Genomic DNA, 22,941 nt, shown 5'->3' with positions numbered 1-22,941 from the left:
ATGTTGACAATAGGAACTTAAAGTAATAATATAACTCCTGGGCATTTATCCCAGAGAGATGAAAATTTACATTTACACAGAAATACATATGGGAATGTTTATAACAAATTTATCTATAATATCTCCACACTGGAAACCCAGATGTCCTTCACCAAGTAAATGATTAAACAGACTTTGGTACATCCATACCATTGAGTGCTACTCAGCAGTGAAAAGGAATAAACTATTGATACATGCAACACCTTGGCTAAATTTCCAGAGAATTATGCTGAGTAGGAAAAGCAGTCCCAAAAAGTTATTTACTGTATGATTTTTTTGCTTCCTTGATTGCTAAGGCAGGAAAAATGGAAAATGGTGAGTTGTGTACTGGCTGTTAAAGTTTCTGCCCAGAAGTGACTCATCGCTTTCACTCATATCTTACTGGTTAAAACAAATCCTGTGGTCATTTATGTAAATCAAGAGGGCCAAAAAGTGCTGTTCTGTTATGTGCTTAGAAGGAGAAACAAACATTTTTGGGAACGGAATAAAGTCACAACTCAACCCCAAATCCGTGATCTTTCATTTATATCATTGGTCTCACAGGATTTTGCAAGGATTAAAAATGTGAAGGTCAGGCACGGGGGCTCACGCCTGTAATCCCAGCACTTTGGGAGGCCAAGGCGGGCGGATCATCTGAGGTCAGGAGTTTGAGATCAGCCTGATCAACATGGAGAAACCCCGTCTCTACTAAAAATACAAAAAATTAGCTGGGCTTAGTGGTGCATGCCTGTAATCCCAGCTACTTGGGAAGCTGAGGCAGGAGAATCGCTTGAACCCAGGAGGCGAAGGTTGCAGTGAGCCGAGATCGTGCCACTGCACTCCAGCCTGGGAAACAAGAGCTAGACTCTGTCTCAAAAAAAAAAAAAAGCAAAAACATATGGAAGGATTTAGCATGGGATCTGCCTTATAGTTAATGTTCAGTGAGTACTGAAATTGAATCTTAAGTATTGGTTAAAGTAGAAACGGGTCAAGTTTATCTTCACTATTCTGGCCATTTTTTGGTACAAGCCTCTCTGGCCTCTCCTAGTACACTATACCAGGAAGCTTCTTACAGGTGCTAAGGCCTCGTGACTGTGCCCCTTTGCTCCAATATCTCACCTCCCAGCAAAGTTCCTATGCTCTGTTGATTTTCTCATGAACTTGCTCACGGTCGTATAGAGTCTTTAACTGATTTCAGAGCTGACCCTTAGAGAGTATTTATTCAATCTCTGGAGAGAAAATTGAGGCCCAGGCCCAGACACGTCAGAGAACTTACAGCTAGTAGTACAGGCAGAACCAGAACTCACACTGTTTTTTTTTTTTTTTACTTTGGAGACAGAGTCTCACTCTTGTTGCCCAGGCTGGAGTGCAATGGTGCGATCTCAGCTCACTGCAACCTCCGCCTCCCAGGGTCAAGCGATTCTCCTGCCTCAGCCTCCTGAGTAGCTGGAACTACAGGTGCATGCCACCACGCCCAGCTAATTTTTGTATTTTTAGTAGAGACGGGGTTTCACTATGTTGGCTGGATGGTCTCAATCTCTTGACCTCGTGATCCACCTGCCTTGGTCTCCCAAAGTGCTGGGATTACAGGCATGAGCCACTGTGCCCAGCACAGAACTCATACTTTCTACTCCTGAGCTTAGTGCCCTTTCCTCTGTGTCTCACACTGGGCTGATCAACTGGTTCCTTGTACCAAGTTAAGGAACACAGAGGGGATTTATGTAATTTTCTTGCTTTCTTTCTCACAGTACTGAAGATGAACAAGAAGAGACATCAAAAGAGTCACTAAAGGAACTGAAAGAGAAAGACATGTATGATCACCAAAGAGAGTGCCTAGGGATGCTTGTGTAAAGTCTTGGTTTTAAGGGAATAGTATATTCTTGTTTGTAAGAATCTTTCCATTTTTATGTGTAGACTTAATATGAGTATGCTGCTGCTTTCACCAAAAAGTTGTTATCAAATTGGTGATGTGATTTATAACTAATAGCAGCTTACATTCAAGGAAATGTAGTGACGATAATAATAATAAGTTTACGCTTAAGGTAGATTAAATCTATTTTCCACATAAATATCCTGGAAATATGGAATATTTCATCTATGTAAATAGTTTATTTTAAGCTGCTGATATGTTTAAAGTTACAATATCTGGCAAAGAAAGTCTCTATGGTGCCAGGTGTGGTGGCTCACACCTATAATCCCAGCACCTTGGGAGGCCAAGGCGGGCTGATCACCTGAGATCAGGAGTTCGTGACCAGCCTGGCCAACATGGTGAAATCCCATCTCTACTAAAAATACTAAAATTAGCCAGGCGTGGTGGCACACGCTTGTAGTCCCAGCTACCTGGGAGGCTGAGGCAGGAGAATCACTTGAACCCAGGAGGTGGAGGTTGCAGTGAGCCAAGATCGTGCCATTGCACTCCATCCTGGGTGACAAGAGCAAAACTCCGTCTCAAAAAAAGAAAAAAAAAAACTCTGTGGTAATAAAGAATATTAAAAAAAAAAGTTACAATCTCTTTTAAATATGTTCTCTAATATTCTCTTTAAGATATATAAGATGTTCTAAGATATTCTCTAATTCTGGCCTATTGCCACATAAAAATTTTGCTAAGAATATACTTAAAAAATACCTGTCAGGAATATATTGTTTGATTTTTCTAGTCATCTTCTCATCGTTATTGTGTGCTCTTAATTCTTTAGATCATTGACAGACATTCAAGACCTGTCTAGTATCTCCTATGAACCAGACAGCTCTTTTAAGGAAGCTTCATGCAAAACACCCAAAATAAACCATGCACCTACCAGTGTCAGCACTCCACTCAGCCCAGGTAATCACAGGGAAAAGAAGTGTTTGGGGAGAAGAACTTACGGCCCCAGCCCATTGGCTCTGGGAAGCCAAGCTGTGGGATCACAGCTGATGGCTGTGTTGTCACAGTGCAAAGGTTTTTCCTTAGGGCCAAAGCTGGGTAATCCCATTGTAAGCCAAGGGGGCAGGGTGATGGTGGTGGTGATTATTGGGCAGCCGTTAGGAGGTTTTGGTTAGAACTGCAGTGGTAAAGCCATGCAAATACTAGGTCTCCTCTAAGCGCTACTGAATTTAGAACAAAAACATTGAGCTTTGTAGAGTTTGCAACTTAAAACAGTACCTTGTGCTTAAACTTTATGTAGTTCTTAAGTCCTGCAACCATATGCAACCAGCATCAAATATCCTGTCTTTAGTGGCCTTACTTCCAATATATTTGTGGTTTAAAAAATCTCCCTTTATTTTATTTTGATAAAGTTTAGAGGACAAGTTTAGAGACTATTATATTTTACACCATGAGGAGCTGTGTCTCAGGTCAATGATTATTTCAGTAATTTTTTTTTTTTTTTTTTAAAGACAGAGTCTCATTCTGTCCCCCAGGCTGGAGTGCAGTGGTGCAACCTCGGCTCACTGCAAGCTCCGCCTCCCGGGTTCACGTCATTCTTCTGCCTCAGCCCCCTGAATAACTGGGACTACAGGCACCCGCCACCACACCCGGCTAATGTTTTGTATTTTTAGTAGAGACGGGGTTTCACCATATTAGCCAGGATGGTCTCAATCTCCTGACCTCATGATCCGCCCCCCTTGGTCTCCCAAAGTGCTGGGATTACAGGCGTGAGCCACCGCACCTGGCCTTATTTTAGTTATTAGCAATTTGGAAAATCCTTAGTATAGGTATAGGTTTGTGGGTTTGGATGTTTTCTTTTGTTTGTTTGTTTTTTTAATATAAAGGATTCATTTCTGCACATCATATTGGGGCAGAAAAAAACAAAAACGAAGGGAAAAAGGGAAAAAAGAGAAATAATATAAAGGATTCAGACAGTAACCTCCCGCTTTTCTCCAACAGGATCAGTTTCTTCAGCTGCCAGTCAATATAAAGACTGCATTGAAAATATCACATTTCAGGTTAAGACAGAGTCTGCCTCTTGCTGGAACAGTCAAGAATTTATTCAGACTTTGTCTGATGAATTTATAAGTGTCCGAGAGAGAGTAAAGAAACTGGATTCTCTCCTTACTGCCTCTGAAACTTGCCCTTCAAGACTGCCTGGTCTTGTAAGTATATCAATTCCACGTTACAAACTCATGGAGTCAGCCCAAAGGGCCAGTGACCCAAACTGCCAAGATTTCTCCAAATTCATTAAGAAGGCAAGAAATAAGCTGGGTCCTCTCCTGGCTTCCCTGGGACTCCTCTCTTGAGTCTATGTTATGGGAGGCTTAAGTTTTGCTTCCTCCTTAAAGCCTCTCCTGGTTACTTCCCTGAGAGTTTTGATCGATCTCTACTGTTTCCTGAACTCCTGAACTAATAACCTACAGGAAAAACACTTAATGGTGTACTGCCTTCTTCTCCTCTTCTACTTCTTCCTCCTTTTTTTTTTTTTCTTTTCCTCTCCCTTTCTCATATGTGTAGCCTCTTCAGGAAAACTACAAGTTCTGGCCAGGCACGGTGGCTCAAGCCTATAATCCCAGCACTTTGGGAGACTGAGGCAGGCAGATCACTTGATTTCAGGAGTTTGAGACCAGCCTGGGCAACATGACGAAACCCTATCTCTATGAAAGATACAGAGAATTAGCCGGGACATGGTGCCATGTGCCTGTAGTTTCAGCTACACAGGAGACTGAGGTGGGAGGAGCCTGAGGAGGCTGAGCCCAGGAGGTCGAGGTTGCAGTGAACTGTGATTGCACCACTACACTCCAGCCTGGGCGACATAGTGAGACCCTGTCTCAAAAAAAAAAAAAAAAAGAAAGAAAGAAAGAAAAGTACAAGTTCCTTTATGAAAAATTGTCAACTTTTGTGGCATTTGGCTCAAAAAAGGTCTCACTTTGAAGTAGGGAAATGACAAGGAATTTTATGTTTTCATTTAACAAACCATTAACTGGGGAGATTCTAAGTGCCGGGCACCATGTCAGGCCCTCTTCAAGGCATCCCAGTGTCAATAAGACATAATCCCTACCTCTAAGGAACTCACTGTCTAGTGAGAAAGACAGGGCTGATGTAACACAGCGGTAAGTACTGAGTGCTGAGGAGGCAGTCAGGGATAAGAAGGCTTCCCAGGCCGGATGTGGTGGCTCACACCTGTAATCCCACCACTTTGGGAGCCTGAAGTGGGTGGATCATTTGAGGTCAGGAGTTTGAGACCAGCCTGGCCAACATGGGAAAACCCCGTCTCTACTAAAAATACAAAAAAAACGGCCGGGCGCGGTGGCTCAAGCCTGTAATCCCAGCACTTTGGGAGGCCGAGACGGGCGGATCATGAGGTCAGGAGATCGAGACCATTCTGGCTAACACGGTGAAACCCCGTCTCTACTAAAAAAAATACAAAAAACTAGCCGGGCGAGGTGGCGGGCGCCTGTAGCCCCAGCTATTCGGGAGGCTGAGGCAGGAGAATGGCGTAAACCCGGAAGGTGGAGCTTGCAGTGAGCTGAGATCTGGCCACTGCACTCCAGCCTGGGCGACAGAGCGAGACTCCGTCTCAAAAAAAAATACAAAAAAAAATACAAAAAAAAATTGGCTGGGCATGGTGGTACACACCTGTAATCCCAGCTACTTGGGAGGCTGAGGCAGGAGAATTGCAAGAACCTAGGAGGCAAAGGTTGCAGCGAGCTGAGATTGTGCCACTGTACTCCAGCCTGGGCAACAGAGTGAGACTCCATCTCAAAAAAAAAAAGAAGGCTTCCCAGAGAAGGTGACATGTGAGTGAGTTTGACTTAATCAACAAAACAATTGGAAATGACTGAGCTGCATATGCCTTTTTAGCTCAACACACATGATAGTTACTATGTTTATCTCTTACTTATAGAAAAGATTGTCTTCATTTATTGGGACTGGATCCTCCAGCCTTGTTAAGGCATGTGACTCATCACCACCCCATGCCACCCAGAGAAGGAGCCTGCCTAAAGGTACCCTGTGTTTAATATCAAAATAGAAGTTTATAATCAAGGAGGCTTAAATTGATGCTTATCAATCTTTGATGCCACATTAGGTTCAGACAGAAATGCTGTTTTCCCCATGATTATAAAAGTAAAACACACTCGGCCGGGCGCGGTGGCTCAAGCCTGTAATCCCAGCACTTTGGTAGGCCGAGACGGGCGGATCACAGTCAGGAGGATCGAGACCATCCTGGCTAACAATGGAAACCCCGTCATCTACTAAAAATACAAAAAACTAGACTGGGCGATGGTGGCGGGGCACCTGTAGTCCCCAGCTAACTCGGGAGCTGAGGCAGGAGGATGCCCAGTGAACCCGGGAGGCGGAGCTGCAGTGAGGCTGAGATCCGGCCCACTGCACTCCAGCCCGGTGCGACAGAGTGAGACTCCGTCTCAAAAAAAAAAAAAAAAAAAAAAGTAAACACATCTCATTGTAGAAAAGTTGGAGAATAAATAAAAGCTTAAAAAAGAAGGTGACTACACTTTTTTAACCTCATGTACTTTTTTTGCATATCTTTTAAATATTTTTATAAATATATAATAATGTGTTTTAGCATAGTGAGATCATATTGTGTATCAGTTCTGGACTGCTTTATTCCCTTGATGTATTTTTGAGGCTTTTCCCTTGTTATTAAAAATTGTTCATAAATATATGTAGTAGTTATAGTCCATTCTACTTGTTGCTTAACCATTTTCTTATGTGTAAGATTTGTATCATTTTCCACTTTTTGCTCTTTGTACATAATTTTTTATCTGTACCTCTGATCCTTTCCTTAGGATAGATTCTTAGAAGACAGTTTCCAAATCACGAGGTCTGAGAATATTAGCAGTCTGGAGGCATATTACCTTTATTACTTTAATTTTAACGTCTTCTGTCTTTGGTATAACTCTTGGAATTTCCCTCGGGGGATAGAGATTTTGTAAATTATGTTGAGGTATTTTGGTTAATGTTATAATTGAGCACTTGGGGCAAGACCCAAAGTATGATTGCCTCTAAATCCCCTGGCCTGATAATATTTAGTTAAAGGCCTCCTACTTTGTGCTTTTGTTCATTTTGGCTGGTCCAGAACCTCTGTATTCCTCCAGCAGCCCTGGTCCAGATTGAGCCACTTAGTAAGAATTTGTACCTTACCTCCTCCAAATATCCTTAGGAAGGGAGGGGCATAGATCAAGCAGTACCAGGGTAAGGGCTGATGTAGGAAAGGAAAGGGATTGGGGTAAAAGTGGGGAGTAAAGACCATTCACATGTTAGGAGGTGTCTACTGGAACTATTATGTAAGAGGTTTCCTTCCTCCTTAGTTTGTTTCGTCAGTGAGAAAAATCCTCAGTCAAGTCTATGTGAGAGCCTAGAAGAATTCAGTTCAGGTCCAGAGAGGTGTTAAGACATTTTCCCTTTTGCCTTTTTTAAGAACTAGTAGAAGCCTTCTCACAGCATCACATTGATGAGCTGCCGCCACCATCTCAGGAGCTACTTGATGAAATTGGTAAGAGATGTTCAACACAGAATATACTTCTCGGCCCTGTTAGTTATGTCACTGACCACAATATGGTGTCTTTGTCTCAAGTATGAACACTAGTATCAAAGGCTCTGTGACGGCCTGGGTGAATATAGGAAGGGGCAGTTTTCCAAAATTTAGGAAGGGGCAATTTTCCAATAAAATGAGCCACAGCCTGGCCAGGATGATTGGCTTGTATCAGTTTTCATTTTGTTACTTAAAGGACTTTTGTTGATGAATCTAAGGGGAAATAACATTCAAGGGGTTTATTATGATGAATTTCTTTTATTAAAGGAGTTCTTATCTCCTTTTCAGACCAAACCAGCCATTCCTTTGAGGCCTGAGGTCTGGCTGCCCAGGCCAAGACACCTGTGCTTTCAGTTTTGCCATTAGCTGTAGGTATTAAAGGTATTGAAATTGTGAATAAATCCCCTTCCTAAGAACAGGGAAGTCAGTGGCACAAAACTTAAAGATACCAGAATTTTCAGGCAGAGACTGAGCAGTACCAACCAAATATTTTTTGCAGCTGATTGGCTGGCCCTGTCCAGCCGGTCTGATGCTGAAAGTAAATGTTGCATGGTTATGGAAACTGGGGGCAGGTGGTCTGTTTTCCTAGGAAAGACCTGACTGCTCCTTTTTGACAGCCTGGCCAACCAGCCCTTCACCCTCAGAAAATGCATCTCATCAGACTCTGTGGATAGTCCAGTTCTTGTTATGGGACCTATAGAGAATTTCCTGAGGGGCACCCCTTGGTTTTCAGGGTCTCTGAGGTTTTGTGTTTCATAAAGGAGGAGGTAAATCAGAATTTTCAGGTCTGACTCAGTGGACAGCTCTCTCCAGGCTTATTGTCATAACCCTTAGCTCCTGTCCCTTGGCCTGATGAACGTGGGTGGAGCCAGTCAGTGCTGTCAGACCTTCCTTGGTTTCTTTCTTTTTCCATGGTCATAGGACCTTTCTTGCTTCACTTTACCCCTCCTGCAGTGCCACAGTGTTGTAGAGTCACAGGGTTGTTGGGTCAGGCTTTTAGAGCCCACACTCCCACCCTTGCTTTCCATATCTGGGATTCCCCAGGCAGCCCTTGCAAATTCCTCCTTTCCGGTTGCTCTCCTTAAAATAACAGAACTGCTGAGAGTGGAGGTCACTCCACACATGTTCTGCTCAGGTAGATTCTTAGTATCATTTGTTCTTGGTCGTGGTTTAAGGCAGTATTGTAGGCTCCTTTGCAGTTTGACCATAGCTGATACTTTTTCTCTGGATCCTGCTGTCTTCCCTCTATAGTTGCTGTGTAAACCTTCCATTCACCTCCTCCATTTCAGCAGCTGTGTTACCATACTTTGTCATGGACTCTGGCCTCATGGTGCTGCTGCACCCCAGCACAGTCTGCAGAAGCCTTCCCTCATTTCACTTATGGGAATTATCTAGGCCTCATTTAGCTTATGGGTTTCTAGGTGATGTCTGCACTTTGAGATGGGTCGGTAATTTTGCAGAAAGACAAAGGGCAGAGGGCACTTGAGTAGTTTCTTCTGATAATGGGCTTGCCTGCCCAATTACTATATATCATCACTCTGTTGTTTCCCCTAAAGAGACATTTGGGAAGTTACTGGAACTCTCAACTGCTATTTTGGAGGGCTCACATCCAAAGCTCTAGGCTCCTGACAGGTGCATAAAGTGGAAGGTTCTTTGGAACTAGGATACAGATGATCGTTTAAGATCTGCACTACTTTTAACAAGGACAAAAATTGATTTTTAAAATTTCAAATTGTATTAAATGATCTTATGGGGACCCTTGACACCCATGGCTGCCAGGTAGAGCTGCTTCCTGCACTGCAGGAAGGGAGAAGACCTGCACCAGCACAGAAGAGGACCATGCCAACGAGCTCAGGGTGGCTTGTCTATGCTGCCTCCCAGCTTGCTCTGCTTTGCAGAGCACTTTGAGGATAAAGCAGCATACTGAGTTAGCAGATGCTTGTCTTAGTCTAGTGAGTATTCCTTGCTTTGCCTTGCCTTGCCTTTTTCCTTTCCTTTCCTTTCCTTTTTCCTTTCCTTTGACAGGGTTTCACTCTTGTTGCCCAGACTAGAGTGCAATGGAGCGATCTCAGCTCACTGCAACCTTCACCTCCAGGGTTCAAGCAATTCTCTTGCCTCAGCCTCCCGAGTAGCTGGGATTACAGGCATGAGCCACCACGCCCGGCTAATGTTTTGTATTTTTAGTAGAGATGGGGTTCACCATGTTGGTCAGACTGATCTCAAACTCCTGACCTCAGGTGATCCACCTACCTCAGCCTCCCAAAGTGCTGGGATTACAGGTGTGAGCCACTGCTCCTGGCCAGGGTGTGTATTTCTTTAGGAACTGGAAATGATGGATATTCTTTGCTTTCCATCTTTTCTGTTTCTTTTCTTTTCTTTTTTTTGAGACAGAGTTTTACCCTGTCGCCCAGGCTGGAATGCAGTGGCATCATCTCAGCTCACTGCAACCTCTACCTCCAGGGTTCAAGCAATTCTTGTGCCTCAGCCTCCTGAGTAGCTGGGATTACAGATGTGTGCCACCATGCCTGACTAATTTTTGTGTTTTTAGTGGAGACGGGGGTTTCACTATGTTGGCCAGGCTGGTCTCGAACTCCTGACCTCAAGTGATCCACCTGCCTCGGCCTCCCAAAATGCTGGGATTACAGGCATGAGCCATCATGCTCAGCCTGCCTTCTGTCTTTTCATAAACCAGGTAAAAAATATGAAATATAGGCGAATAGAGATGGGAAAACATTTAGATTGTTTTGATGTTACTTTTTGAGAGACTATAAAATAGAGATTAAGAGCATAAACCTTAGAGCTAGACTGCCTGGATTCAGTTCCCAATTTTGCCACTTACTGTCTGTGTGATTTTTAGGTAAGTTCCTTAACCTGAATTTCCTCATCTGGTAAATAGCAGTAACAATAACACAGTCTATTTCAGAGGGTTGTTGTGAAGATTAATTGTGAACATTCATCCTGAATTAATGTACGTGAGTGCTTAGAAACAGAACCTGACACCTAGGGTTCTGCAAGTGTTATGTATGGTCATCATCATTTCTATTTTGAGTGTTGTGTGGGATTTTGTCATGCTTGAAGAATTCCTTTCAAACCTGGAATGCCCTAAAGCAGTGGTTCTCAAATTTTATCAGGCATCAGAATCACCTGAAGGGCTAGTTAAAACACACATTGCTAGACCCCCAGAGTTTCTGATTCAGCAGGTCTGAGATGAGGCCTGAGAATGAGAATTCCTAACAAGTTTCCAGGTTATGTTAATACTGCTAGTCTAAGGATCACCCTTCGAGAACCACTGCTCTAGAGAATGGCAGGACATGCAAGGGAGGAAATGTTTCCTTTGCCTTTTGTGTTGTGACAGAGCTCTTGAAACAGCAGCAGGGCTCATCCACAGTGTTGCATGAGAACACAGCAAGTGATGCAGGAGGCACTGCAAATGGTAAGTGAACTACCTAGATCCTTTTCATCAGGTTCTTGTAACGCTGTCCTTGGCAACACAGTGGTACATATAGGGAAGGGTGACCTTGAGGTCAGGCACAACTCCACCTCAAGTCTGACTTTACAGTTACTTGTATGGCAAGCTGTTTTACTGTTTCTGAGCCTCAGTTGTCTTAATCTGTAAAATGGGGACAATAATTTCTGTCTCATGAAGTACATATTAGCTCCATGTACAGAGCCATGTACAAGTACTAACATTTTCAAATACTTAGCAAATGTTAGTCCTCTTCCCTTTATAGGACTGCTGGCAGGATGGAATGAGATAGCATATGTAAAATGCTTGGCATACATTAAAGGGTACATCCCTTCCCCACCCAAATTCCTTTCCTGGAACTCCAACTTAGAAACATCTAACAAGTGGAGAACAAGATGGTCCCCAAAGTAAATTTGTGCATTTTGTTTTCATGGTTGCTTGCCTCCTATTTTATGTGCCCTTTCTTTCTTCTGCTTCCTCTGTCTCCCTTGAGCCTTGGCACAAGCAAGGTTTCCTGTAGCTTCACCTGGCACTGAAAAGCTTCCAAGACCCCAGAAGCAGCTGTTGCAAATACAGGTGGCCTGCAGACTGCCACCTGGCCCCCTGCTCTCATGGGAAGAGGGGAGCTAATGCATTGCACACTTCAGGGACCACTGATTGGCCTTAATTTTTGAACTCTATTTTAAGGCAACCTTTCTCAATTTTTTTTTTTCGTTCTAATAAAGTTAATTCTTTCAACTGCTTTTAGATCAAAGGCACTTAGAAGAACAAGAAACTGACAGTAAAAAAGAAGATAGTAGTATGCTTTTGTCCAATGAAACTGGAGATCTCGGAGAGGACACAGAGAGGTAACAGGAAAAGCTGGACTTTTGAAAGGATTTTAAAAATTGTATTAGTTTATATTAGTTTTTTTTTCTAATATTGACAAATAAGAAAGGAAAAAAGTGGTCCTCTTTCATACTATCCTAATGGCCCCTATTCCTAAAGGGTTACTTTTTTTTGCTTTAAAAATGTTTAATTGTGATACAATGTAGATAACAAAATTTACCATCTTAACCATTTTTAAGTGCAAGGTCCAATCACATTAATAAGTATATTCACATTGTTGTGCAAGTAATGTCCCAAACCTTTTCATCTTGCAAACTGAAACTCTATACCCATTTAAAAACTCCCCATTTTCGCCGGGCACGGTGGCTCACGCCTGTAATCCCAGCACTTTGGGAGGCCGAGGTGGGCGGATCACGAGGTCAGGAGATCCAGACCATCCTGGCTAACACGGTGAAACCCCATCTCTACTAAAATACAAAACTTAGCCGGGCGTGGTGGTGCGTGCCTGTGGTCCCAGCTACTCGGAGGCTGAGGCAGGAGAATGGCGTGAACCCAGGAGGCGGAGCTTGCAGTGAGCCGAGATGGTGTCACTGCACTCCAGCCTGGGCGACAAAGTGAGACTCTGTCTCAAAAAAACAAAAAACAAGAAAAAAAACTCCCCATTTTCTCTTCTTCCCACACCCTGGCCACCACCATTTTGCTTTTTGTTTCTGAGTTTCACTACTGTTGATACTTTACATAAGTGAAATCATAAAATATTTGTCTTTTTGTGACTGGCTTATTTTAACTTAGCATAATGTCCTCAAAGTTCATCCATGTTGTAGCATGTGTCAGCGTTTCCTTCCTTTTTAAGGCTGAGAAATATGTTTCATTTATCCAGTCGTCTGTTGATGGATATTTAGGTTGATTCCACCTTTTGTTATGGTGAAGAATTCTACTGTGAACACGAGTGTACGGATATCTCTTTGAGATCCTGCTTTCAATTCTTTTGGATATATACCCAGAAATGATATTACTGGATCATATGGTAATTCTATTTTTAATTTTTTGAGAACTGCCACACTATTTTCCATAGCAGCTGCCTCATTTTACAGTCCCACCAACAGTGCACAAGGGTTTCAGTTTCTCCACATCCTTGCCAACACTTGTTATTTTCTCTCTCTTTTTGGGGGGGTGGAGGCTTTTTTTTTTTTTAATATAGTAGCCATCCTAATGGGTGTGAGGTGGTGCCTCACTGTAGTTTTGATTTTCCCTTCCCTAATGATTAGTGATTTTGAACATCTTTTCATATGCTTCTTGGCCATCTGTATATCTTCTTTGGAGAAATGTCTGAGTTCTTTGCTGTGTGTGTGTGTGTATGTATGTATGCATATATGTATGTGTGTATGTATACATATATATAGTATGATCTATATATATACAGGTATATATGTATACATATATGTATGATGTCTATATATACATATATATGTATGATCTGTCTCTCTCTCTCTCTCTCTATATATATATATATAAATTAGAGATGGGCTCTATGTTGCCCAGGCTGAACTTGAAGTCCTAGGCTCAAGTGATCTTCCTGCCCCATCCTCCCAAGTTGCTGGGATTACAGGTGCAAGCCACCATGCCTGGCTCTTTGCCTATTTTTTAATAGGGTTATTGTTGTTATTTTCTCTTGAGTTGTTTTTAGGGTTTTGTTTGTTTATTTTTACTTCATTTTATTAGGCAAACACAGTTTCAGTCTTTTTCAAAACATTTTAGTTAGAGGCCTTAGAAGAGAAAATGGGGGCAGTCATCCAGACAATTCAGTCTAAAAGTACAAGGTTGCCTCAAGAAACCTGACTTTGTTCCTGATTTGGAGCTCTCTTTTTCCCTGTGTTGTAGGGTAAACTACTTCAGCTCACCACCTCTGTCTTATTATTCGGGGCCAGGACTAGGTTAAGGTGAGCTCAGGAGATACACTCCTTGGATACAAAATTGAAGGGAGCAACAAAAAAACTCAGTAGTCAAGATAAGTAATATTTTAGTGCAATTTTTTTTTTTTTTTTTTTTTTTGAGACAGAGTCCCACATTGTTGCCCAGGCTGGAGTGCAATAGGGCATGAACACCGCTCACTGCAGCCTTGACCTCCTGGCCTGAAGTGATCCTCCTGCCTCAGCCACCAAGTAGTTGGGTCTACAGGCTCATGCCAACATGCCTAGCTAATTTTTGTATTTTTTGTAGAGATGGGGTTTTTGCCATGTTGCCCAGACTGGCCTTAAATTCCTGAACTCAAGTGATCCACCCACCTTGAACTCCCAAAGTGCTGGCATTACAGGGGCCGGGCACAGTGGCTCACACCTATAATCCCAGCCCTTTGGGAGGCCAAGGTAGGTGGATCACTTGAAGCCAGGAGTTTGAGGCCAGCCTGGCCAACATGGCAAAACTGCATCTCTACTAAAATTATATTTTAAAAAAATTAGCCAGGCATGATGGCACACACCTGTAGTCCCAGCTACTCAGGAGGTTGAGGCAGGAGAATCGCTTGAACCTGGAAGGCGGAGGTTGCAATGAGCTGAGATGGTGCCAGGGCACTCCAGCCTGGGCAACAGAGCGAGATTCTGTCTCAAAAAAAAAAAAAAAAAAAATTAAGCTCTTTTTACGTGATCAAAAGTTAGCTACTGTTATTGTTGTCTCTTCCTTTTCCAAAAGGGCCAGCAGTGCTGACGACAGATAGATGCTCCACAGATGCTCAGTCATCTCAGTGCTGTGAATGATCAATCTAGGCACCAAGCCAGAGTGGAAGATATTTTTTCAGATGGGCAGGATTTTCAGGCCTTCTTAAAATACTCTACCCTGCATCTTCTAGCCTTTTCTTGGGAAAAAATGTAGGAAAGCATGTATAGTTCTAGCCTCAGGTAGAAAACTGACTCAGTGACCTAGAATTGAGAACAGAGTCTACCATCAGACTTGGGGAAGCAGTGATCTTAATAGGTGCTAAGGCTTTTTGTCAAGGGGTTAAAGGACTGTTTTAGTGCATATTTCTTCTTTCTTTCTTCTTTCTTTTTTTTTTTTTTTGAGACAGTCTTGCTCTGTTGCCCAGGCTAGAGTGCAGATCTCGGCTCACTGCAGCTGCCACCTCCTAGGCTCAAGCTATTCCCCTGCCTCAGCCTCCCAGGTAGTTGGGATTACAGGTGCATGCGACCATGCCCAGCTGATTTTTGTATTTATAGTAGAGATGGGGTTTGACCATGCTGGCCAGGGTGATCTCAAACTCCTAACCTCAGGTGATCCACCCACCTCGGCCTCCCAAAGTGCTGGGATTACAGGTGTGAGCCACCGCGCCCGACCAGTGCATATTTCAGTCAGATCTAAGTGACCTCTATGACTCCAGACACAATCTCACTGAACTCTCATTTTTCATACGTATAGTGAAAGCACAGGTTTTAAGGTCCTTTCTACCCTAAAGTGTTATGCATCTTTGTCAAGGGAGATGGGAAATGACTGTTGTCTCCATCCTCTTCACTTGTCCTTGAACAGAGCTCACTCTACTCTGGATGAGGACCTGGAAAGATGGCTGCAGCCACCTGAGGAGACCATGGAGCTACAAGACCTTCCCAAGGGCTCTGAAAGGTTATTGTTCCCCAAGAGGGAATCCTTTTTTTCTTTTTTGGGAAGTGGGGCTAAGTTTTAGACTTCTTGGAGAATGAATGCCTGGTAATGGCATTACATTGATAAGCCAGTCCTGACTCCACCTGTCTACACTCATATTTGCCCCTCTTCCTCTGACCACCCGCAGTACTCAAGATATTTATTAGCAGATTCATATCAGTATAGACAGAGGCTTCTAAGTTTGCTGTATCTTGACCCTGCTACCTTTGACATTTTCATCAGTCATTTGAATGAAATCAGAAAAGGCATGCTTATCAAATTTTTAGATAACACAAATCTAGGAATGAATGCTGATGTGATGAGTAATAGTCTGAGGATTCAAAATCATCTTGACAGGTGGAAATGTTAGATTCTGTAAAAGATAAAGGTCAAAGATCCAAAATTACAGAATGTGTGAGACCTGGTCTAATTTAAGTTTTCATCAGAAGCTTCTGCTCACTATAATTTTACTGAGGGCAAGAAGTATGTCTTATTTTTGTATGCCCAGTACTGAGCCATGCATCTTGAGACATGATGAGAAGTCAAGAAATTCTTCCTGAGGAAGGCATGGGCAGTGACTCTGTGAGGCCTGTTTGATGAAGTGCTGAAAAGGTCAATGCAGCATTGATGCTGGATATATAGAAATGTACTGTCCAGATGACAGTAATATGCTGCTTAGAGGAGTCCTAGGACCCATGTGGGGCTCCATTCTGGGCATCACATTTTAAAAGGGATATTAACAAACACGAGTGTGGCCACAGAACAGTCAGAGATCTGGAAACCATGTCATATGAGAACAGCTGAAGGAGCTGAGAAGCTCAGCCTGAGAAGAGCAGATGGAATGGAGAATTTGATAGCTGCCCTCAAATACCTGAAATATTGTGAAGTGAAGAGAGTCAGCTTACTTTTCTGCCCCAGAAGACTGATTAGTGACTAGAAATTGCAGAGTAACAGATTTTTATTCAGTAAAGCACAAACCTAATAGCCACAGCTATCTGATAAAGGGAACAGCTGCCTGCCTTTACACTTACTTTAGTAATGGTTACTGCTGCTCAGGCAGTGGCTGGATGATTCCCTGTCTCGGGCATTTGAACGGGGGCAGAAGATAACCCAAAGGCCTCCTCCAACTCTTGAGTCTGTGATTCTATTAGTGGGAAAATATTAAGAGGGGAAAAATCCTTTTCACTGTAGCTGGCTTTATTTTCTCTCTCATTTTACATATTTTGTTTTGACTATCCACCACATGAAAACAGAATAATGCCTAAACAATGTTATTTTGGTTCAACCAGCATCCACTGAGCACTGACAATGTCCAAAGCACTGTGCTAGGGGCTGGAGGTACCACGAAGAGGGATAAAATGGCTCCGCCTATAAGGAGTTTCCAGTTGGGTCGAGGGGATGGTTTCTGCTTAATAGATTGACAAACGTGGTCTTAAATTTTGAGGTACTTAAATTATTTACATATTTCACTTAGGAGAGAGTTTCGGGAAATGAAGATAAGATGATAAAATAAATGATGGTTTTGAAAAGGACACCAATCAAAATTTAAGTAAAATGCCTTTTTTTTTCCTTTGAGGCAATGTAGCATAGTGGTTGAAAGCAGAGTCTAGGGCAGACTGAGTCTGAGGTCAGATTCTAGCTCCAGGAATTATTAGATGTGTAATTTAACTTCTGTGTGCCTCAGTTTTCTCATTGCTTAATCGGGATGGGAGTGGTAACTACCTTATATAGTTATAATTAAATGAGTTAAATTATAGCACTTAAACCAATGCCTGGTCCATAGAGAACACTCTTGTTAGTGCTAGCTATTATATTTTTTGTTTGTTTTTTTTGTTTTGTTTTGAGTACAGTCCTGTTTTCTTGGCTGTTGTGCATATGTTTTGATTCCCCAAATCATTGTTGTTACAGGGAGACAAATATCAAAGATCAAGAAGTTGGTGAAGACAAGAGAAAAAGGGAAGATAGCATCACGCCAGAGAGAAGGAAATCAGAGAGTGTTTTAGGGACTTCTGAAGAAGGTATGAATTAATGAGTGTTTATAATGTAGTCTGTAGTCCTTGGGCTTTGATGTGCATCAAAGTTATTTAGAAATGTTTCCCAGATGCTATACATAATCCTCCTGCCTTTGATAATTTATTTTTCCCTGCAGTTCAGCCCAGGTTTTCTGTTAATTGCCAATCATAGCTTTATCACAAAAACAGTAATAACATCCAATTCTATTTCCAAAGCAAGCTTTTGCCCAGTGTCATCATCATTATCTTGCACATTGTCTGGAGAGACGTTTGCTTCTTTTTTTTTTTTTTTAGACAGTTTCACTCTTGTTGCCCAGGCTGGAGTGTAGTGGCACGATCTCAGCTCATCGCAACCTCTGCCTCCTGGGTTCAAGTAATTCTCCTGCCTCAGCCTCCCCAGTAGCTGAGATTGTAGGTGCGCGCCAGCTAATTTTTGTGTTTTTAGTAGAGACGGGGTTTCACCATGTTGGCCAAGATGGTCTCAATCTCTTGACCTCAGGTGATCTGCCCACCTTGGCCTCTCAAAGTGCTGGGATTACAGGCATGAGCCACTGCATCCAGCCGATGTTTTGCTTCTAATTGTCCGACATCTTCAAAAGAGTTTTAAATTTAGCTCACATAGATGCTTCAAAATCCAGTAAGAAATCACATTTATGGGCTTTAAATGGAGTCTACAAGTAATGTGAAAATTATAAATTAACCTTAATTTTAAAACTATTTTGATAGAACTTGAAGGCTTCTGATATGCCCTTTATAATGATGCTGTCCCATATTTAAGTTCTTCCTACTCAGGGAAGTAAGAGACATTAACTCTTTCAGATCAACTGGTATTCCTTTCATCCCTTCCTGATTTCCTTCTCATTCTCCCCATCTCTGCCCTGCTTTGTGCAGAATGCTGACCCTAGTGGACTACATCTCCTGGACTTCCTGTTTGCCAATGACAGGCCCCAGCAGAAGATTAAGGGGGCTAGAGAGAAGCTGGGGGTATTACTTTGCCTCCCTGCTTACTTCAGCACCTTGTACCTGGTAGAACTGGTGTCCCTCCACAAGTGCGGCTTCTGTAGGCAGCCCATTCATCCCAATTCCAGCTCTCATTAGGCTCTGGTAACTGACCTCTCATCTCCAACACTCAGTTCCTTCAGACTTAGGCTTCCCACTGCTGCTAATCACTGGATGCCTTGACATTCCTTGTTTGTTCCCTTAACTCTAAATAAACGTCTGTATGTAGTCACTTCATTAAGGATCTTTATTTGAACCAGCCATGGGTACATTCTGTCTCCTCCAGAACCCTGACTGCAACAGGGCCTAGAGCATGTAGATATTTAGCTATTAATAGTATTGATTTCACTGAGAAGATAATACAGGGGCTTTGTGAATTAGTGTCATTAGTGTCCATTGCTATGGCAGAAAACTATAGAATGTTAGGAGGGGAACCCATAAACTGTGTTTTTAGAAAGAGTCTATCTGGCAGAATATAACAACCATTGTAGGTAAAACAGTCTACCCTAAATGAGAGGGAGCACTAATATGAATACTGGCACCCTTTGACCTAGAAAATAATCGTGTTGTTTTTTCCTTCCTCTTATATTTCATCAAGATGAACTAAAACCCTGTTTTTGGAAGCGACTAGGTTGGTCCGAATCATCCAGGTAATGAGATATGAGACGTTTGTAGATCAAAAGTCATGTTTATAGACAACAGAAGCAGAATTAAAAACATTTACCAGTGTCTAAATACACATTAATGACAAAGACTTGAATTTAGACAAAGTTGCTCAATTTTTAAAATGTTACTGTTTATAGTTAATTAAAATGTAAAATGAAATTAATGCCAACTTTGATTAAATAAGTGATAGAGTCAGCATAAGAACAGTTTTAGGCCGGGCGCGGTGGCTCACACCTGTAATTCCAACACTTTGGGAGGCCGAGGTGGGCAGATCACCTGAGGTCAGGAGTTCGAGACCAGCCTGGCCAACATGGTGAAACCCCGTCTCTACTAAAATACAAAATTAGCCGGGCATAGTGGCAGGTGCCTGTAATCCCAGCTACTGCGGAGGCTGAGGCAGGAGAATCACTTGAACCCAGGAGGCAGAGGTTGCAGTGAACCGAGATTACGCCATTACACTCCACCTGGGGGACAAGAGCAAGACTCTGTCTCAAAAAAAAAAAAAAAAAAGAACAGTTTTAATATGGAGAGAATACAGAAGATGCTGCTGTGAATTGCTTTTTAGTAATTTTGCCTTTCCATGACACACTGTTGGTCATAATCGCCCTTGATTATAAAGACTAAAATCCCTTTCCCTTGAATTTAATTGAGTAGAAAGAGGATGTGGTTTGTGTCTTTGAAAAACATACACACCAACTTGAAACTTCCTTTTTTGTTCTTTAAAAAACATGTGCATAGGATAATCGTGCTGGATCAGAGTGACTTGTCAGACTGACTGTAATTGGATCGTAGATGGACTCCTGGCCTGAGTTTTAAGTGTCCTGGTTGTGAGCTACTTTCTTCTCTTTCTGCTTCAGTTGCTATCAGGGCAGCAGTTCCAGTTTTGTAAGTCTCCCTTTGTTCAGCTGCCACAATGGACATCATCGTTTGGCCCTCTCTGTTAGCAGCACATTCAACCATTTGTTTTCAGTCAGATTTCTGAAAAGTGAGAGGTAGTTTTGATTGTAAAAATTTTTGGTTGTGCCTAGAATGGCTTTGGTTTTGTTGATGTTAATTTTCAAAAACTTTAACTCTTGTTATATAATAAAATGTTTACTTTTAATAGATTTTGCTGTGTAAGATATATTTCTGAATTTGAGTTATTGGGAGTTGTGGGGAGAACTGCCATCCAAAGAGGCTTCAATTTCTGACAAATATGCAACTACTGCTACCACCCATTATACATACTGGTACCAGTCATCTGTGTCTCATAACAGAACTACAGCTGAGAGTGCCATATTCCCATTCCAGCTAGAATTGGCTCACACAATCAAAGTATAGGTAGTGGCCAGATGTGGTGGTTCACGTCTATAATCCCAGCACTTTGGGAGGCCAAGGCAGGAGGATTGCTTGAGCCCAGGAATTCGAAACTGGCCTAGGTAACAGAGGGAGTTCCCTGTCACTATAAAAAATTAAAAAATTAGGCAGACATGATGGTGCATGTCTATAGTCCTAGCTATTTACAAGGCTGAGGTGGGACGATCACTTGAGCTCAGGAGACTGAGGCTGCAGTGAGCCATGATTACACCACTGCACTCCAGCTTGGGTGCAGAGTGAGACCCTGTCTCAAAAAAAAAAAAAAGTAAGTACAGGTAGCAATAAAGTCCTAAACTAGTTTGAACTCATTAAGGTGAACAAATATTATCTCCATATATTTTGTATTGTACCACTAAGATCATAGCATTGTCTCTAATTTAGCCTGTTGTAACCACTGGCCAGATGCACATGTGCAGTTATTTTGTTTTTTGTTTTTGTTTTTTTTTTGAGACAGAGTCGCTCTGTCCCCCAGGCTTGAGTACAGTGGTGCGATCTTGGCTCAATGCAACCACCAACTCCCGGATTCAAGCGATTCCCCTGCCTCAGCCTCCTGAGTACCTGGGACTACAGGCGCATGGCACCACACCTGGCTAATGTTTTGTATTTTTAGTAGAGATGGAGTTTCACCGTGTTAGCCAGGATGGTCTCAATCTCCTGACCTCATGATCTGCCTCCCTTGGCCTCGCAAAGTGCTAGGATTACAGGTGTGAGGCCTGGCCATGCAGATTTTTTATATACCTTCACCTATCTCCAGTTTGAAATCTTCATGATGAATAAAAACATTTTACTTTCTTTTTTTTTGAGACAGAGTCTCACTCTGTTGCCCAGGCTGGAGTATAGTGGTACCGTCTTAGCTCACTACAACCTCTGCCTCCTGGGTTCAAGTGATTCTTGTGCCTCAGCTTCCCAGGTAGCTGGGATTACAGGTTTGCACTACCACAGTGCACACTATCACACCCAGCTAATTTTTGTATTTTCAGTAGAGACGGAGTTTCATCATGTTGGCCAGGCTGGTCTCGAACTTCTGACCTCAAATGATCCGCCTGCCTTGGCCTCCCAAAGTGCTGGGATTACAAGCGTGAGCCACTGTGCCTGGCGATGAATAAAAACATTTTCTTAGAAGCCCTGTGCTGTTGTGCAGTACTAGTCAGCTAACATTTTATTATTCTGTCTTGGTGAGTAAATAGTAGGTCTTTTGTTTGTGAAAACTGAATAGTTCTTATTGTAGATGGTTATATTCATACTTCTTTGCACTCAGAAATTTTAGCCTGCACAGATAAAATAAGAAGGTATAAATCTATTTGACCATTTTAAAGTAAGGAAACAGTTGCTTGCTGTTGTAACCAGAGAAAAAACACCCGAAAACGAATTAGTTTATAAATAAAACTAGGTGAAGAAAAGTTTGGTTTTCTTAGAGGCAGGATCTCACTTTGTTGCCTAGGCTGGAGTGCAGGGCACGATCATGGCTCACTGCAGCCTTGAACTCCTAGACTCAAGCGATCCTTCCACCTCAGCCTCCCAAGTAGCTCGGACTACAGACATGGGCCACCACACCTGGCTTTTTTTTTTTTTTTTTTGAGACGGAGTCTCTCTGTTGTCACCTGGTCTGGAGTGCAATGGCATGATCTCGACTCACTGCAACCTCTGCCTCCCGGGTTCCAGCAATTCTCCCACCTCAGCCTCCCAAGTACCTGGGATTATAGGTGCCTGCTACCACACCTGGCGAGTTTTTGTATTTTTAGTAGAGATGGGGTTGCACCATGTTGGTCAGGCTGATCTTGAACTCCTGACCTCAGGTGATCCACCCGCCTTGGCCTCCCAAAGTGCTGGGATTACAGGTATGAGCCACTGTGTGCGCCTGGATTTTTTAAAACAATTTTTAGGAGAGATAAAGTCTCCCTACGTTGCCAGGTTGGTCTCAAACTCCTGGGTCAAGTCATCCTCCTGCCTCAGCTTCCCAAAGTGCTGGGATTACAGGTGCAAGCCACTGCTCCTGGCCTGGGTGAAGAAAATTTAAAGGATACAAGGATTTAAAATACACCATCTTCCTCTCATAAAACATATTCTAATCGATGAGACAAAACCAACATATGTACAAATGTAAGGACCAATAGCAGACATATCATGATAAATGATGAGCTATATTATTATGGCATTAATTATTAGTATTCATAAAGGCTACAAGTCCTAGTATACAAGTTCCTGCTGATAAGGACTGTAATCTCCTTTATTCAGGGTAGACTTCTGTCTGGCCAGTGACTGTAATATTGGCCAATATTAACAATTATAATGTTGGCAGGTATTATTTATTGGTTATAGAGCAACTGTGATGTGCCAGTTACCTTATAAACATTAATCCTTTTCTTGCACATAGCAGTCACACTGTGTTTTCCTTTCCTTTCCTTTCCTTTCCTTTCCTTTCCTTTCCTTTCCTTTCCTTTCCTTTCCTTTCCTCTCCTCTCCTCTCCTCTCCTCTCCTCTCCTCTCCTCTCCTCTCCTCTCC

The 22,941-nt window shown here is 42.5% G+C and overlaps 1 protein-coding gene across 1 annotated transcript in view; it reads left to right on the top strand.

The window, feature by feature from the left end:
* Window positions 1-20,186, top strand: part of TEX14 (testis expressed 14, intercellular bridge forming factor) — a 113,613-nt gene extending 93,427 nt beyond the window's left edge. The window contains exons 23-33 of the mRNA XM_017861563.1: window positions 1,767-1,829; window positions 2,715-2,842; window positions 3,884-4,089; window positions 5,835-5,934; window positions 7,371-7,445; window positions 10,840-10,917; window positions 11,699-11,798; window positions 15,295-15,387; window positions 17,314-17,423; window positions 19,015-19,066; window positions 19,821-20,186. Of these exons, the coding sequence (XP_017717052.1) occupies window positions 1,767-1,829; window positions 2,715-2,842; window positions 3,884-4,089; window positions 5,835-5,934; window positions 7,371-7,445; window positions 10,840-10,917; window positions 11,699-11,798; window positions 15,295-15,387; window positions 17,314-17,423; window positions 19,015-19,066; window positions 19,821-19,857 (1,042 nt within the window). The 3' untranslated portion in view covers window positions 19,858-20,186. The remainder of the gene's footprint in view (window positions 1-1,766; window positions 1,830-2,714; window positions 2,843-3,883; window positions 4,090-5,834; window positions 5,935-7,370; window positions 7,446-10,839; window positions 10,918-11,698; window positions 11,799-15,294; window positions 15,388-17,313; window positions 17,424-19,014; window positions 19,067-19,820) is intronic.
* The last annotated feature ends 2,755 nt before the right edge of the window (window positions 20,187-22,941 follow it).

This window comes from Rhinopithecus bieti, unplaced genomic scaffold (assembly GCF_001698545.2).
Source record: "Rhinopithecus bieti isolate Rb0 unplaced genomic scaffold, ASM169854v2 scaffold_57210, whole genome shotgun sequence".
Taxonomy (NCBI): Eukaryota; Metazoa; Chordata; class Mammalia; order Primates; family Cercopithecidae; genus Rhinopithecus; species Rhinopithecus bieti.
The sequence above is the reverse complement of the archived record's forward strand: the minus strand, read 5'-3'. Positions and strand labels throughout refer to the sequence as shown.